We start from the raw sequence: 17,407 nt of genomic DNA on the forward strand, positions 1-17,407 counted from the left end.
AATATATTGTGTTAGGGTTAGAGACCACGAGATGGCGGCACATTTGAGCCGTCTCTCTTCACTGCGTACCGCTTAATTAGTGATAGCCTTGGGCCATCTGTCTCTGATTGGTACCAGTGGAGATTGAACTGCCCACTCAGTCTCCAAAAGTTAGATAGGGCTAAATGGCCTCGCCTACTCCCGTATATACGGGAATAAAAAGGCGTTAGCTGATTTTTTTTTTTTTTTTTTTTGGAAGGAAAGGTTCAAGTCAAAAGGGATATTTTTAATTTATTAGTTTCAGCCTCCACTAATTCACAATTATTGTTTCAAGCCCCTTTAGCATTTCATTAGAATCCAGGAAGAAGCTAAGTGTATTACAAAACGTGTTCAAAATAAGTTGCGATAATTATGAGTTCATAACTGACGTTAATGTTTTTAATGTTAATTTTTGCGTTTGATTTCGTAACAATTAGAGGTATAAGATTTATCCGTTATCAGGCGCTGTATGTAGCCCAAAGTGCATCGTACAGTTGCAAGATAGATTATTATGTGTTGTTGGTGCGAGTTGTATTTAAGTGCGATATAATATAATTGTTGTATTAAAAAAAAATCCATGGAAATTTATTTTTTTATTCTAAAGTATGCAATATGAATTAGGATTCCTATTTATTCAGTGGGATGTGAAACCGTTTTGGTGAATATGCTATATGGAAAAGCAGATACCATGCATGCTTGTGAGTTTTGATATAATTTTTGAAGGAAACCAAATGAAATATGAGTTGGGGTTCAGAACTCTGGGTAAGTGTATTTGTATTTTACTACATACGAGATTCCAAATAAGGTTATTCTATTGAAATATTTATTAAATCCGTTTCCGTACTGTTTTGATAAGCTGCCTAAGGTTTATTCACATAACCAGAGAATTTCACCCTTATATCTTAGCTGATTTGCCCATTTTCTTGTTCATTTATAATTCTAACCCAAATAATCATTTTTGGTGTTGTTGTAATCATACTTCAGTGATGAACTAATTTGGGCAGATAATTGTAGGTTATCTTTTAACTCATCCTACCAAACAAGCCCACTATAAGGAAACACTATGAAACAAATGGAAGATGCAGAACCTAAAGAACGATCCCAGAGCTTTGCTTATATTACATATTTGCTTATATTTGCTGGCGATATAACAACTTTGGTCACCACAACTTCTTATCATATTGGAAGTTTTTTTTTTTACATTTGGTTAGACTATAATACATTTAGTTTAATCCTTTATCCAAGTGTAAGCAAACATTTTGCACCTGAAGTATCTTCAGAACTGACGCAACTCATGGTCAAGGTGAACCAAGCTCTCATCACTCCTTAACTTAGAATCTCCCATAATGCAAAGCACATCTCCTTGCGGACATGTATAATGCTATGCATTAAGGTAAGGGCCACTACCCAGACTAGTTTCGACCTTTATTGAGGTCTAGTCAGTCGGAGCCAGACCCAGAGGTGGAAGCAATGCAGAAGTCATATTTACCTATATGAGTTGCCAAAAGTCTCTCACCTTATTATTAAATTACTCTGGATTTAGAGAAAGATGTTGAAATTTTTTTTTTTTCACTTGGTTAGAACTATAATAAATTTAGTTTAATCTCTTATCAAAGTGTAAGCAAACAAAGTTTGCACCTGAAGTATCTTCAGGACTGAGGCAACTCATGGTAAAGGTGGTCCAAGCTCTCATCACTCCTTGTCTTAATATCTCCCGTAATGCAAAGCACATCTTGCGGATATGTATAATGCTATGCATTAAGGGAAAGGCCACTATCCAATCCAGTTTTGACCTTTATTGAGGTCTCGTCAGTGGGATATGAGTGGGGTCAGAATTAGTATCATCACCTCTGGGTCTGACTCCCACTGAGAGACCTCAATAAAGGTCGAAACCGGTCTAGGTAGTGGCCCTTCCCTTAATGCATAGCATTATAATACAAAAATTACTACAAGGAGATGTGCTTTGCATTATGGTAGATACTAAGACAAGGAGTAATGATAGCTTGGTCCATCTTTACTATGAGTTGCCTCAGTCCTGAAGATACTTCAGGCACAAACATTGTTTTGCTTACACTTGGATGAAGGATTAAACGAAATGTGTAACATCATCCCAAATGAAATGGGTAACACAAACAACTGACAAGTTAATAAATAAAGGCATTGAACAGCAATACAGGAATCAGAGAATGCGTGAACTGCATACCCAGCTGAATGAACTAAATGATCAAGTATATTGGACAAAACATTAGAGATAGGGGTGATGGGAAGTTGATACTGGCATCCTCGGCACAGAGTGATACATACGCACACTGAAAGCAGACAGTAAGTAAGTAAATAGGCTAAATAGGCAGACATCAGGTCTTCCCAACAGCGTATCACAATTGACAGTCATAGGTAAATGTGGAGATCTTAGCGACTTTGATTGTGGACATACTATTAGTTGAAGACAGATGGGTCATTCTATCACCCAAGTTGTAAGAACCCTAGGGTTCTTGAAGGCAACCGTGTCAAAGGTCTACTGTGAGTATACATCAACGGATGTACCAGTACCCAGTGAGTAAGTAGCTGACCACATTCCATTGGTGACAGGGAGTCGACATAGACTATCAAGGCTTGTACAGACCAACTGCAGGGCAACAGCAACACAAATCACATCCAATTTCAATGTCAGAGGCAGCGTCAGCAACTGCACATTATGGTGTACCATAATAAATTTAGTTTAATCCTTTATCCAAGTGTAAGCAAACAAAGTTTACGCCTGAAAATATCTTCAGGACTGAGGTAAGGTGGTGCAACACCAGCCAACTCCAAGCAAAGGCGGACTAAGCTCTCATCACTCCTTGTCTCAGTATCTTATATAATGCAAAGCACATCTCCTTGCAGACATGTACACTGCTATGCATTAAGGAAGGGCCACTACCCAGACCGGTTTCGACCTTCATTGAGGTCTCGTCGGTGGGAGGCAGACCCAAATATGGAGATACTAAGGCAGAAGCAATAGGAGTGATCATATTTACCTATACGGGTTGCCAACAGGTGTACCACCTTATTATTGAATTACTCTGGATTTAGAGAAAGATGTTGGAAGTTTATTTTGCACTTGGTTAGACTATAATAAATTTAGTTTAATCCTTTATCCAAGTGTAAGCAAACAAAGTTTGCTTTTACGTTGTGAAATTTCCACAAAGTTTGTTTGCTTACACTTGGATAAAGGATTAAACTAAATTTATTATAATCTAAAGTGCAAAATAAACTTCCAACATCTTTCTCTAAATCCAGAGTAATGCAATAATAAGGTGGTACACCTGTTGGCAACACTTATAGGTAAATATGACCTCTCCTATTGCTTCTGCCTTAGTATCTCCACATTTGGTCTGCCTCCCACTGACGAGACCTCAATAAAGGTTGAAACCGGTCTGGGTAGTGGCCCCTTCCCTTAATGCATAGCAGTGTACATGTCTGCAAGGAGATGTGCTTTGCATTATGGGAGATACTGAGACAAAGTGATGAGAACTTGGTCCACCTTTGCTCGGAGTTGCCTGGTATTGCACCACCTTACCTCAGTCCTGAAGATATTTTCAGGCGAAGACTTTGTTTGCTTATACTTTGATAAAGGATTAAACTAAATTTATTATTATGGTGTACCCTGCATACCATAGCTATGGGAGCCGACGCCCTAATTGTGTACCACTGTTGACAGCTCATCATCGGGCATTGCCCCTCGCCTGATTTCTGGACCATCAATACTGGATCTTTACAGTGTGAAGCCAAGTTGTGTGGTCTGATAAATCTTGTTATCAATTGTACTGAGCTGACAGGAGGGTGCAGGTGCAACATAGACAGCATGAGGCCTTGTCGTGCTAGTTCTGTTCTGTTCAACAGAACTAGCACGACAGGGCTCTGTGATGGTTGGGGGGGGCCTTCTCATGTGACAAATTAGGTCTTTTAGTATGTCTGGAGAGGTCCTTAAACGCTGCTAGTTACCAGAATGTGCTGATCACCTATGCACTTTCATGGCCTTCATGCATCCTACAGCCAATATTTTGTTTCAGCAGGACAGTACACTGCCTCACTCGACTACAACCACCCAGGCATGGCTCAATTAACTTATCTGAGTTTGGGAGCATCAAGTGGCCCCAAGGTCACAGGATATAAATGTACCGTATATTATCGCGTATAATGCGAACTAGAAATTTGTTTGAAAACTAGCCCTAAAATGCCATGTCCACGTATAATGCGATCTGTTAATCTTGTTCCATAACATTATAAATAATACAATACGAATTAACAAAAGAAATATTTATTTTAAAACAAAATGTTTTACAAGATACAAGACGAATTAACAAAAGGAATCTTTATTTTAAAACAAAATGTCAAAATCCTTTAAATACTTCTTCATCTTTTGAGTCGTCAAACATTTCATTTATAAATTCATCTGTAGGGATTGCATCATCAGTGTAGCAGTTGTCATCATCATCTTCATGCTCTCCAATTTGTTGTGCGTCATCCTCGCTTTCGTATGTGACATGATCTTCGGATCCATGCATTGAATTACTTATTCCACATTTAAGAAATGAGTGTTGAATCATTTCAGATGGTATCAAATCCCATGCTTCTTTAACCCAGCCGGTGACTTGGGTGATCTCAGGCTTCTAAAAATTCCCACCCTTTGTCATCTTCACCAAACCAGATGACATCCATTCTCTCCATTTTTCACGTAAGTGATCTTTAAATGGCTTATTCAAGCTGACATCAAGCGGCTGCAAAACGGAAGTTAGACCACCCGGTATGACTGCTAGGTCTGTACGTAGCTCATGTGCTTTCTCTTTGCTTGCCTCTGTTAAATGCACCTGGAACATATCCCAGACTAGCATGCTTTGTTGACGTAACAAGCTACCTGAACGTATGTTCCATACTTGATCCAGCCACAATTGTACACCTTCTTCATCCATCCAACTTTTCTGATTGGTTCGAACAATTACACCTGGTGGAAATTTCATATGCTTTGGAATTTTCTTCCTTTTAAATATCACTGTTGGCTTTAATTTGGTTCCATCTGCCATGCATGCTAGAACAACGGTAAAATGCGTTTTTTCATGTCCCGTTGATTTTATGAAGACACCCTTTTCACCAACTGAGTTTACTGTTCAATTCCCAGGCATATCAAAGTACATTGCCGATTCATTGATTTTACAATAGTAAAATCCATATTGCTGATTTGGGAAAGTTCATATCCATGACACTTCTGTAATTTCATGATAAATTTATGGAAGGACTGCACTTTTTCTTCAAGCTGCTTTGATAACTTCTGCGCAATTTTTGTTCGGTGTTGTAATGTTGATGCTTTACGTTCCATAAATCTGTTGCACCACCCAGGCGAAGCAAGAAAAGATGAAATACCTGGTGTCTCCTTGAATTTACCATTCTTGAGTTGTAGAGCTCGAAAATGAATTGCATTTCTTGTTACTATAATGTCATCTTGTCGTTGCATCAAAATCCATTCATTTAGCTCTTCTTCAAGTTCTGGAAAGGATGCTACATCTCCACGACGGACACGTTTCGTTTTGGGGATTTTTTCAAGACTGTCTTTTTGCTTACGCCAAAGTCTAATATTACTCTCTGCTACACCAAATTCTCTCATAGCAACACTGTTATTATGTTCTTCTGCAAACTGCACAACACACAATTTAAATCCTGCTTCAAAAGATGAACGTTTACGTTCATCTTGGCTCATTTTCAGGCTAGGTTTGTTTAACAAATAATATTTAAAACGAACTGTGGTTAAATCGATACACCTAACTGTGCTCTATCATTTGGCGGCAGAGAGCACATCGTATCTGTGCATAATGCCAGTAATGTAAATAGCTTTATGCGCAGATACGATGCGTGCTCGGTCGCTGAATGCGAGTGGGTCAAGTAGATTTGGTTGCATAGGCATTAGCAGTATATAATATGTGTGAAAGTCTAATAAGATGTTATATTTTTTAGGATCCGCACATAATGTGAACCCCTAACTTTAAGTAGTATTTTTTACCATAAATTTTTCGCATTATACGAGATAATATACGGTAATCAAATCTTTCTGGGATGCTGTAGAGGTGAGACATATCAAATCCATATATCCAGGACCAACATCTAGAGTGCAGTTGTGGACAATACTGCAATAGGCATGGTTGGAATTACCTCCATCAACCCTCTGGTTTCTGGTGGAGTCAATACCACAGAGAGTACAGTCTGTTATTCGTGTTAGAGTAGAACTGACACACACTATTAGGTAGGCAAGATACCCTAAAGCAAAAATTAAGAACTCTTATTGTGGAAGATACTTCAAGAAAGTGTTGAATAATTCATCACGGAACTTCAGTATGGATGTTCAGCCAGAAATAATAATTCAAAAAGAGCTTCCCTTTATGTGTAACAATTTTACAATTCCAGAATTCGAAATTACACTAAACTCTCAAAAGAATGAAAAAAAAAAGCATCTGGATTGGATGATATAATGGCAGTCTAATAAACATGGAGGAAAAGAGCTTTGGAAACAACTACTTAATATCTATAATACAGCTCTTGCTACATCCACCATTCTATCATGATGGAGAGAAGGATGAATAATATTAATACCCCCCCCCCCCCAAAAAAAAAATAGGAAAACTAAATAACCTAGAAAATTAGAAAGGAATCATGCAATGTACTACACACAAATAGCATTGTTAGAGACCTTTAACATTGCTATTTGAATTGAACCATATATGACATCTCTTTTACTCAAAAAATCAAGCAGGTTACTTGAAAAACTGTACTGTGAACATGTTCACTGCTTTTAGAAGGTTACTAAAAAGAGGAAGCGATGAGACTTTCCTTGAATCTTAAACTTCATAAATTTCTCAAATCCCTTCCATTTAATCACTGGACAAAGGATGGTAAAAAATTTTAATGATTATTGCAGTCCCTTGTTGCAGTAATCATTAAATGGAAGGGAATCTTGGTGAAGAACAAGCTGGATTCAGGCCAAATAGATGCTGTCAGGATCAGATGTTCACTTTATGACAAATAGTTGAGAAATCATGGGAATATAACAAAGATCTGTATTTATGTTTTGTAGATCTGGAAAAGGCACATGACAGGGTGCGAAGAAAGAAGCCATTCAAAACACTACAGTTGTATGGTGTCGGTGGAGCATTATTTGAGTCTTTATTTGAGAATTGAAGTACATCAATTCTAACTGCTGACTGAGACAAGTTTTGTTTAGTAAAGGAAAGTGGTATTAAACCTGATATCAAAATTGGAGATGTTAATGTCATCTCTTTGCTTTATGCAGATTATGTTAAAAAAAAAAAAATCAGCTAACGCCTTTTTATTCCCGTATAGGGGAGTAGGCGAGGCCATTTAGCCATATCTAACTTTTGGAGACTGAGTGGGCAGTTCAATCTCCACTGGTACCCAATCAGAGACAGATGGCCCAAGGCTATCACTAATTAAGTGGTACGCAGTGAAGAGAGACAGCTCAAATGTGCCGCCATCTCGTGGTCCCTAACACAATATATTTAATGTCTGAAATAATGTGGGTTCTACGGTTGATTTTCTTGAGTTTACAGGATGAAAAACCCGAGTTTCCAGGAGGAAAAACCTGCTTGCCCGTGCCAGAGATCAACTAACTCAGGAACCGGTCGAAAAAAGGCTTAGAAAAATTTCCTCTAGTCGCCGACTAGACTCGAAACCAAGTCTTCCTTCGTGCGGACAAGCGCGGTGGTGTGCAAACGCCACATCCACTGAGCTACACAGGCTCTTTATGTTATATTTCTAAATAAATCTGCTACAAGTCTGCAAGATTCCCTGACTTAATTGAATAACTGTTGTAATAGATATGGTATGAAGGTCGGCAATAACAAGACAAAGACAATGAAAATAGGCAGAAGTATTGAATATATCAATTTCATTGTGAATGGAGAACCTATAGAACAAGTAAAACATTTCAGATACTTAGGCACAATTTTTAATGAAGATGGTAAATTAAATATGGGAATAGACAACAGAATCAACAAAGCTGATATGGTTGGAAGTTAACTGAATAAATTTAATTTATATGGAATAAGAGAGAAATTAGCTGTATACAAGACGGTATTCAAACCAATTTTAACTCATGGATCTGAGATTATCCATGAGTTAAAATTGGTTAGAAATAAAATACTTGACCAAAGACAGTCTCTAGTCTTATGAGAGTCCTGAGAAAGATTAGGGGCATGAACAGATGGCAACAATGGCCATATCATATTAAAAATGAGGATATTAGGAAAGAACTTGACATTGTTAGCAACCAAGAATGTGTTAACAGAGCTAATCTCAGCTGGTATGGTCACTCAAACAGAATGGGAGAGGAAAGATTAGCAAAACAAATATTGTCTGCCAGGTTAGCAGGAAAAATACCCAGAGGAAGACCAAGATATAGGTGGATTGATACAGTAAGAAGTGCCTTAGAAGATAGAAATATAAGATCTGAGAATGTTGGAGTCTTGACAGGTAACAGATTAATTTGGAGGAAAATTGTAGATATGAATTTAGTAATGATGTAAGTTTTTTATGTGGTACTATCATATCTTGTACACCTCTTGAGGGTACATGTCAGGAATTTGATGATGATAAATATATCAGTGTTTCTTGTCATGTATGCAATGAAAAGCGAATAGGTTGAATGTTATCCTTTTTTTATTCAAAGGGCTTAGAATGGAAAAGGATATCCGAAAACAGTTAAAAACAAACTGTTCTGGTGATATTTTTGTTGACACCTTATATCAGTAACTCAGAAAAACTGCTGAGAGTGCATCTAGTGTGTGGGTGGGGGATTCCAGTTATTGTTTTGTTGTTATGTTCCATCAAGTCGGTTTTGACTCTTGGTTATTCTTTAGCAATTATCAACATCTTCTCCAGACCGTCATTTGTTTGCATAATATGTCTGAAGTATGACAATTTTTGCTTAATGATCATAGCCTGGAGGGAAAAATCTTGCTTTATTCTGTCTATCACTGATTTATTGGTTTGCTTTGCAGTCCATGGTATTCTTAGTAAGCGTCTCCAAACCCATAATTCAAATACATCTGTCTTCCTTCTTTCACCCTTTCTCAGGTTCCAACTTTCACATCCATATAGTTTACCATTGCTTTCACGATTCTGAATTTTATTGCTAGGCTAATATCTTTAAAGATCTTACTTAAATTTGTCATTGCTTTCTTTCCAATTAATAATCTTCTAACTTCTTCAGTACAATAACCACCTTGATCAATTTGGGATCCTAGGAGCACAAAATTGTTAACTGCTTCCATTTTCTCCCCATCTACTTCAAAATCATTAAGTTCACATGTTGCCATAACTTTTGTCTTTTTGAGGTTAAATTTAAGACCATATTTAGCACTTTCTTCTTTAAGTTTCTTAATAAGTTCCTCCAAAATCTTCTTTACATTCTGCTTGCAAGGTGGTATCATCTGCATACCTCAAATTATTAATATTTCTTCCACCAGTTTTAATTCCAACTGAAGACTCCTCCAGCCTTGCCATTCTTAAAATGCATTCGCTGTACAAGTTAACCAGGTACGGAGATAAAATACATTCCTTATCACACCCTTTTACCTATAGTGAAATACTCAGTTTCTCCAAGATCTGTTCAGACAGCAGTTTCTCATTCATAATAAAGATTTCTCAGAAGGATAATGAAATGCTCTGGTACTTCCATTGTTCTTAACACATTCCACAGTTTTACATGATCTACAGAGTCAGAAGCCTTGCTATTGTCAAGAAAACAAAGGTAGACATTCTTTTGATTTTCATGTGCACTTTCTATTACCCATTTCACATTGGCGATTTGATCTCTTGTTCCTCTGCCTTTTCGAAATGCCTGTTCATCTGGCATTTCTCTCTTCATAAATGGTTCCAGTCTTTTCTGAATGATCTTAAGTAAGACTTTACTTGCATAAGAAATCAGTGCTATAGTTCTGTAATTTTCACACTTTCTTGCATCGCCTTTCTTCAATAAAGGTATATAAACTGATTTTTTCCATCCCCTAGGCCATTTAGTTGTGATCTGTAATGTCTGTATTTTCGTTTCCTTATTAGAGTACGTATTTAAGTATGATCCAAATTGATCCGGTCCTCTCTATATCCTTCTACCTAAATTTTATATCTTTCTCCTTAATATATAACCCGGGTTAACCCCTAGGGATATTTCCTCTTCAGAAACTGGCAAATTTATATTTTAAATGTGCCAGCCAGCTTCCTATAACAAGAATATAAATCAAGCTCAGGGAAATATTCCTAGCTTTTAGGCATATACGTTAAACTAAATTCACACGCGAGTATATAGATCTCAGTTCCTTGCAGTCGTGACCTAAGATCTAATCTCTATTATATAATTTTCTAAACTCTTTCCATATTTGGTTTGAATTGTATAAGTGGTAGGTTGACACCTCGAATTCAGGCTAGACTCAAATTCAAATAACAAAACACGTTTGTTAATACTAAAAGACAGGTACATTAAATCTTGTATCAAGTTATCAAAACTTCTGAATTTCTAGCTAAGTTAATGTCTTATGCTTATCTATACAAACTGTTCAATACTAATCTGACTTTCTCACATAAACTGCAAAATCATGTAATACAATGGATCATTTAAACCAGTGGTCGCCAAAGTGGTCTATATCCCTAGGGGTCGATATAGCATTGTTAAGGGTCGAATCGGGCTCAGGGGTCGATAGAAAAATATAAGACATCATTGTACAGGTAATATTTAATTCGGTTAACTTGGATTATCTCCATCCTGAATGACAACGCAATTAAGACTGAATCGTGGGAACAGTGAATACATGAATAGGATCTGTAAGATGGAGCAAGGTCGTGAAAATAGTTACGGAGGCCATTCATGTAGGCCAAAATGACGTATTTACCAATAAATGGATGTCCGTGGTTCCTGCCTGTGGTACATCCTATATATACCTGTAGGAAGATTGTATTATTATTATTTTGTTATCTAAATTAAATTTTATATTTTATATATTATTTATCCCTCCTATCAAATATGTAATGTTAATAAGGACGTCAAAAACAAAAATGTATCCCTTTGACGTTAAGCCAATATAATAATATATACTATATTATACATACAAGAAACACTGTAACTATAAAATAAACAATCTAAAAACTCACATAAGCGTCTGTTTTGCTTGTCCTGTCATAATTACGTAATAGTAAAATAGAGGGTGGTCGATAAAAAGTCAAGAAACTCTTGAAGGGGTCGACGGTCAAAGAAGTTGGGCGACCCCTGATTTAAACGATGTTACACTCGTGTCAAGTTCCTTCATTCACATTTACTTTAAATGGATATTTCTCAAATCATTTCTCTCTTAGTTAAGTTTACTCAATTAACAAAGGGTTTTCACTATTTCAATCATATACACGTTAGAGATTTATGATATACAATTCTTTGTCTAATAGAATTGGCTGTATTAATTACTCTATCCTATCAAAGTTCTCTAAAATGTCCTCAGTCTTGCTTTATTAAATTCTACCTTCAAACAATCTCAAGATATAAAACAAAAGAATCTTTACTTTACCAATTCCCTCCGAAGGTCTATTAGCTGCCACGTGTTTCTCGGGTCATCCTTCGTCTTGTGACTGAGTTGTTCCGTTCTCTGCTACCGGACACATCAAGAAATGGCTGTTGCTACGAGCTTTCTCTGCTCGCTCGGGGCAGTTGTTCAGCGTTTGGCCCCATTCTGCATGAGCTGTTGATTCTCATACAGATCTATGGATCTCTGCAGAATACCTCTCAGCGCAGGTCATGAATATGGCCAGCTGTCATCGACATAGCACCCTCGGCTAGTCCTATCTCTGATTACTTGTCGAGAGTCCTTGATCTCCATAATCCCCGAAGAAAACAGGAAAAAAGCCTTGAGCTTGGTGCTTATTGCCTTAAATGCTTTTTCTCAGCACCCTCTTTTCTGTATTGTTTTTCTCACGATTCTTACATCGCCCTTAGGTTGATCCCCTTGCTTTCCTTCCATGCTATTAGGTGTTGTTTTCGAGGAAAAGTGCTTACATCAGCTTTCCCCATGAGCTGCAGCCTTCAGCATTACGACAGGTACTTACGGCTTAGACGTGACCGTTGATCCTATTAGTCATTTCTTATCTAGCGATTTACTATTTTATGATAGTTTGATAATACATAAATTAAGCCATTATTCCTTTACATGAAATGCTAATCTGACATTATTCTTGATTTTTAGCTTTCCGTTTTACAATAAATAAATTTCAATATATTACTCATACTGATGCATACTTTCATATACAACAACTTAGGTGTTTCTCATCTTCCGCTGGTAAGCAGGTATTATGCAAATTTCTTTGTAATTTTGTAAAGCTTACATGTTAGATCCTGAATGAATAACTTGTCAATAAGTTCTCCATTCAACATCTAACAAAGGTCCCCTCTTTATTGAAAAAATTTTTTTATTTAAAAAATTTTTCTTAACAGATGTCTCACCTTTCATTTTCTTCGCTTTCTTCAATTCTCTGGGATTTGACCTTTCCATTATGTCTGGGCCTTAATGAGTATCTTGGTGAGGGGTTTTGCAGTGTTTCTCCACATTGAGACTCCCACTTCTCCCTTTGATCTCCTCGAATGGTGTTATCCCCACGATTTTTGTCCAAAGTTTCTCTGTACCTGACCTGTCTGTGAATATATTCTTCTGAGAAGTTCTGTTCCTCCTCTCCATTGTTGCCTTCTCTTTTGAGTGATTGTGTCCAGTGTTGGGTCTTAACTTTGTTTTCTTGGAAGCTTCTTCCTTCTGTTAGCTTCCCTTGTTTTCCCCAGATGTTTTCTAGTGAGATTCCTAAACAAACTATCCTATCAGATCTATTCTCGTATAATTTCAGACGGTCCGAGTGGACGGTCATAGTTTTTCCTGGATGTGTTGTTTCTCTAATTCTGTATGTTACTGGGGACAATTTTTCTATGATCTCAAAAGGTCCAGTGGTCCCCCTCCCAAACTTTCCTCCCTTTCTTCTTGTGGAGTTATGCTCCAGTAGGACCATATTACCCAGATTTAAATCTTTGTGTTTCTTAATCTGTTTTCATATGTCCTGTCACGTTGGGAGCAAATGTTGCTGGATTCGGCTACCAGTTCATGTGCTAATCTGTTTTCCTGGATGAGGTTGTTCAGATATTGGTCTATATCTGGAAAACCGGTGTCTGCTGTAGAACTTCTGAAGTCGCTGGGGAATAAAGGTTCAAACCCATAGAGCACAACTGCTGGGGCCTCCTTTGTGGCGGCATGGAGAGCTGTTCTACAAGCAAAAAGGGTGCGTGAGATGAGCATCCCACTCCGAAACTCGTCCCTCTGTCAGCTTGGAGAGCATGAGTTTCAGAGTTCAGTTCATCCTTTCGCACATCCCATTCCCTTGGGAATGATAGGGGTGGTGAAAAGTTTCTTTATCCCCAATAACTTGCAGAACTGCAACATCACTTCAGCAGTGAAGTTGGTGCATTGGTCTGATGAGTGTTTCAGCTGTTCCTTATCTTGAGAAGATTAGCTTGAAAAGCTTGTTCGCTACAGTCTTCACCGTCTGTTCTTTCATGGCTGTGACCTCGGGAAACCTTGAGAACATATCTATTATGACAAGTATATATTTATTTCCTTTCAAGGTGGTTGGGAACGGTACCACAATATCCATAGCCACAGCCTGAAAGGGACGCGAGGGGATCGGGAACAGTTGGAGGGGGGGCCTTGCCAGTGATGACAGACTTTTTGCTGACACAAATGGCATGATGATACATAAGCTTCAACATCATCTCTTATCCCCTTCCACAAATATCTGTCCGTCACCCTTTTCCATTTTCTATGGATGCCTTGATGGTCGGCGTCTTGAAGCGTGTACAGCACCCAAGGAATCATGACTCTCGGAACTAGGATCTTTTCTTTCCATCTTCCTGTGACTCCTTGTTTCGACAACAGAAGGCTGTCTTTATCCATGTGTATGGTATCATAGAATTTCTGACTATACGAGAGACCCTCCTCATCCAATAGCCTTTTGTGTACCCCCCCCACCCACACACACACACTGGGTCCAGTTTTTGGGCATCAATGATTTGTTGTTTTTCCCAGTTCTGAAGTTGGAGGGGCAAAGACCTTTTCTCCTTCTCCTTACTCCCTTTTATCATCAACATATGTTTTACCCCTCTTCTCATCAGCACCGGTGTCCTCGTCTGGATCGGTGTCTAGTGACCTGGATAGATAGTCTGCTACAACATTTGATTTCCCAGGAATATAATTAACTTCAATGTTGTATTCCTGCATCTCTAAGAACCAGCACACAATTCTTTGATTCTTATCCTTCATTGAAAAAATGAAGGATAAGGGCTTGTGGTCTGACCTGAGGATAATGTACTGTCCCAGTAACAGGTATCGAAATTTTCTAAGGCTGTATACTATTGCGAGGGCCTCTTTCTCAATCACAGAGTAGTTTTGCTCAGAGGGAGACAGTCTTCTACTTATAAAGGCAATTGGCCTGAAATTCTCTCCCTCTGCTAACTCCAGAACTGCAGTAATGGTGTTTTTAGAGGCATCAGCAGTAAGGAAAAAGGTTTGTCCAAGCTTAGAGTACGTGAGTACAGGCATTAAGGTTATGGCTTTATTCAGGGCTTGATGCGCTCTTTGCTGCTCTTCCCCCCCCCTGCCCATGAAAACTTGGTCCCCTTTTTTTGTAAGTCCTACTATGGGATTCATTAATCTGGAGCACTGAGGGATAAACTTCCTGTAAAAGTTTACCATCCCCAGGTATCTTCTAACTTGTCTCACTGTGGAGGGGGCCTTTGCTTCCAGTATAGCACTCACATTGTCCTTGGCTGGTTTTATTCTTGTATCGCTCACTATGTGTCCCAGGTATTCCACTTCTTTCAAAAAGAATCTACATTTTGAGCAATTAAGTGATAGACATGCCCTACTCAATCTATCTAGAACCTTCAGCAGGATTCCATGATGTTCTCTTAGTGTGGATCAGTAGATTAACAAGTCATCCTGGAAGCACAAGACTCCCTTGCCTATTACATCAGCTAACACGGTGTTCATGAGACTCAGAAAACTCATGGCTGAGTTCCTTGCTCCCTGGGGAAGACGGCACAGCTGGTACTTTTGCCACTTTCTAGTGAAAGTAAAATACTGTCTGTCCTTCCTGAGGGGGATTTGTTAATAGCCAGAGTTCAGATCTAGCTTCGTGAATATTCTTGCTCCTTCCAGGTCGACCAACAATTCCTCAATCGTGCAGACAGGGAAATCGATGGGTTTGGTAACCTTGTTGACCTCCCTCGAGTCTAGCACAAATCTCAGCTCTTCATTCGATTTCTCAATAAGAATGAAAGGGCTGTTCCAACGGGAATTTGACCTTTCAATAATTCCTGCCTTCTCATACTCTATCAAGAGTTTTTCTAATTTGTCCTGGTGTTTCGGGGAGGGGGGTGTCTTATATTGTCTTGTATATTTTGGAGTTTCCGAGGTAACCTGCACTGTGTGCTCTACCACGTTCGTACAGCAGAGGGAAGTGATTCCCTCAGTGAATACTTTGGGGTATTCCCTGTATGCTGCCTGGAAGAATTTGTTAATTTCTTTCTTGGCATGATCGGAGTCATGCAGTTCCATGGTACTGTGTGCAAGCTTTTCTTTCCATTCATCATGATCCTTCTCTAATGTACTCACTACAATTTGCATGGTTTCATTCGTTCCCCCCCTTTCATTTGGGCTGTGTCTGGGTTGGACGGTTTTTCCACAAAGGGACAAGGATTGGTTCCCAAAATCACATGCGAATCGGTTTTTTTTCAGGAAATCCAGGCCCAGAACAACCTGACTGCTTAGGCCTGACATCTCAGGGAGAACTATTAGTTCGTGTGTGAGGTTTATGGGAAAGCAAGGTATGGATATCCATACCCTTATTTTTGTAGTGGAAGAAAGCTCGATCCTGGTAATACCTACTAGTGTGTGGGGTTGCTGAAATTCGATGAGATTCTTGGCATTTAAAGAACCAAGTCTTTTGAACATCGAAAAAGGAATGACCGAAACTTGGGCTGCTGTGTCTAGTAGGAAATTGCACTGGGACCTCTTCCACCAAGGTGAGATTTTCTTCACCTTGTGCCTCCAGTGGTGTTACGCTCTCCATCCTATATATCTTGCTTTCATCGTCAGAGCTTGGAGCCAACAGGCCCTTGTCCTCTTGGCGAGTCCTTTCTTTTGATTTCCCCATCACCAGTTTTCTTATTTCAAGGGTCTGAGCCAAATTCTCCAACATTTTCTCCCTTTCTTTGGCAGCTTCATAACATTCATCAAAACTTCCAACCTTTTTCATGTAAATACTCTCTTGCAATTCATATGCGAGTCCCGACCAGAATTGTTGGAGTGCTAACACCATTGAAAATGGGCTCCCTCCTCGGTTGAGGCCCTAAGTTCCCAGGTAAGTGTTAATATTCTGTTAAAAAACTAGTCACCCCTTCCCCTTTTTTCTTGCATACATTTGTACAATTTCTTAAATGTTTGGATGATCCCTCCCTTCCTGGAGAATTCAGAGGTGAGTGTTCTTTTAAAGTCCTCATAACTCAGGGTCCCTTTTAAAACAGGGTGCGAACAAACAAAATTTTATGCCTTCCTTATTAGTGTACTACAAAGCAATGTTAGGAGTTGGAAGTTGCTCCATCGAGCACCCCTCTTAAGCTCTTCTGCGTGTCTAAAGAATTTCCCACATCATCAAAGTCTTCTCCAGAGAAATGAGGAAAAATCTGTCGGGGATTTATCATTCGGAAGAATTCCGAATCGTCCATTTCAGAACTGGTCGGGTGAGCCATATCTGCTATCGACTTCTGCACCATTGTAACTTCTCTGTATTTTCGTTTCCTTATTAGAGTATGCATTTAAGTATCATCCAATTGATCCAGTCTTCTCTATATCCTTCTACCTAAATTTTATATCTTTCTCCTTAATATATAACCCGGGTTGATCCCTAGGGATATTTCCTCTTCAGAAACTGGCAAATTTATATTTTAACTGCGCCAGCCAGCTTCCTATAACAGGAATATAATTCAGGCTCAGGGAAATATTCCTAGGTTTTAGGCATATACATTAATCTAAATTCACATGCGAGTATAGAGATCTTGGTTCCTTGCAGTCGTGACCTAAGATCTAATCTATTATATAATTTTCTAAACTCTTTCCCGCTATTTGGTTTGAATTTTATAAGTGGTAGGTTGACACCTCGAATTCAGGCGAGACTCAGATTCAAATAACAAAACATGTTTATTAATACTAAAAGACAGGTACATTAAATCTTGTATCAAGTTATCAAAACTTCTGAATTTCTAGCTAAG

At 38.5% G+C, this 17,407-nt stretch overlaps 1 protein-coding gene across 1 annotated transcript in view; it reads left to right on the top strand.

The window, feature by feature from the left end:
• Positions 1–509: 509 nt before the first annotated feature.
• LOC150108715 (formin-binding protein 1-like) overlaps positions 510–17,407 on the top strand; it is a 455,638-nt gene continuing 438,740 nt past the window's right edge. The window contains exon 1 of the mRNA XM_090416173.1: positions 510–780. Coding sequence (XP_090272299.1) covers positions 757–780 — 24 coding nt within the window. The 5' untranslated portion in view covers positions 510–756. The remainder of the gene's footprint in view (positions 781–17,407) is intronic.

The sequence above is a fragment of the Typopeltis vanoorti genome, chromosome 3 (assembly GCF_054136105.1).
Source record: "Typopeltis vanoorti isolate ZY-2024b chromosome 3, IOZ_Tvanoo_1.0, whole genome shotgun sequence".
In the NCBI taxonomy this organism is placed as follows: Eukaryota; Metazoa; Arthropoda; class Arachnida; order Uropygi; family Thelyphonidae; genus Typopeltis; species Typopeltis vanoorti.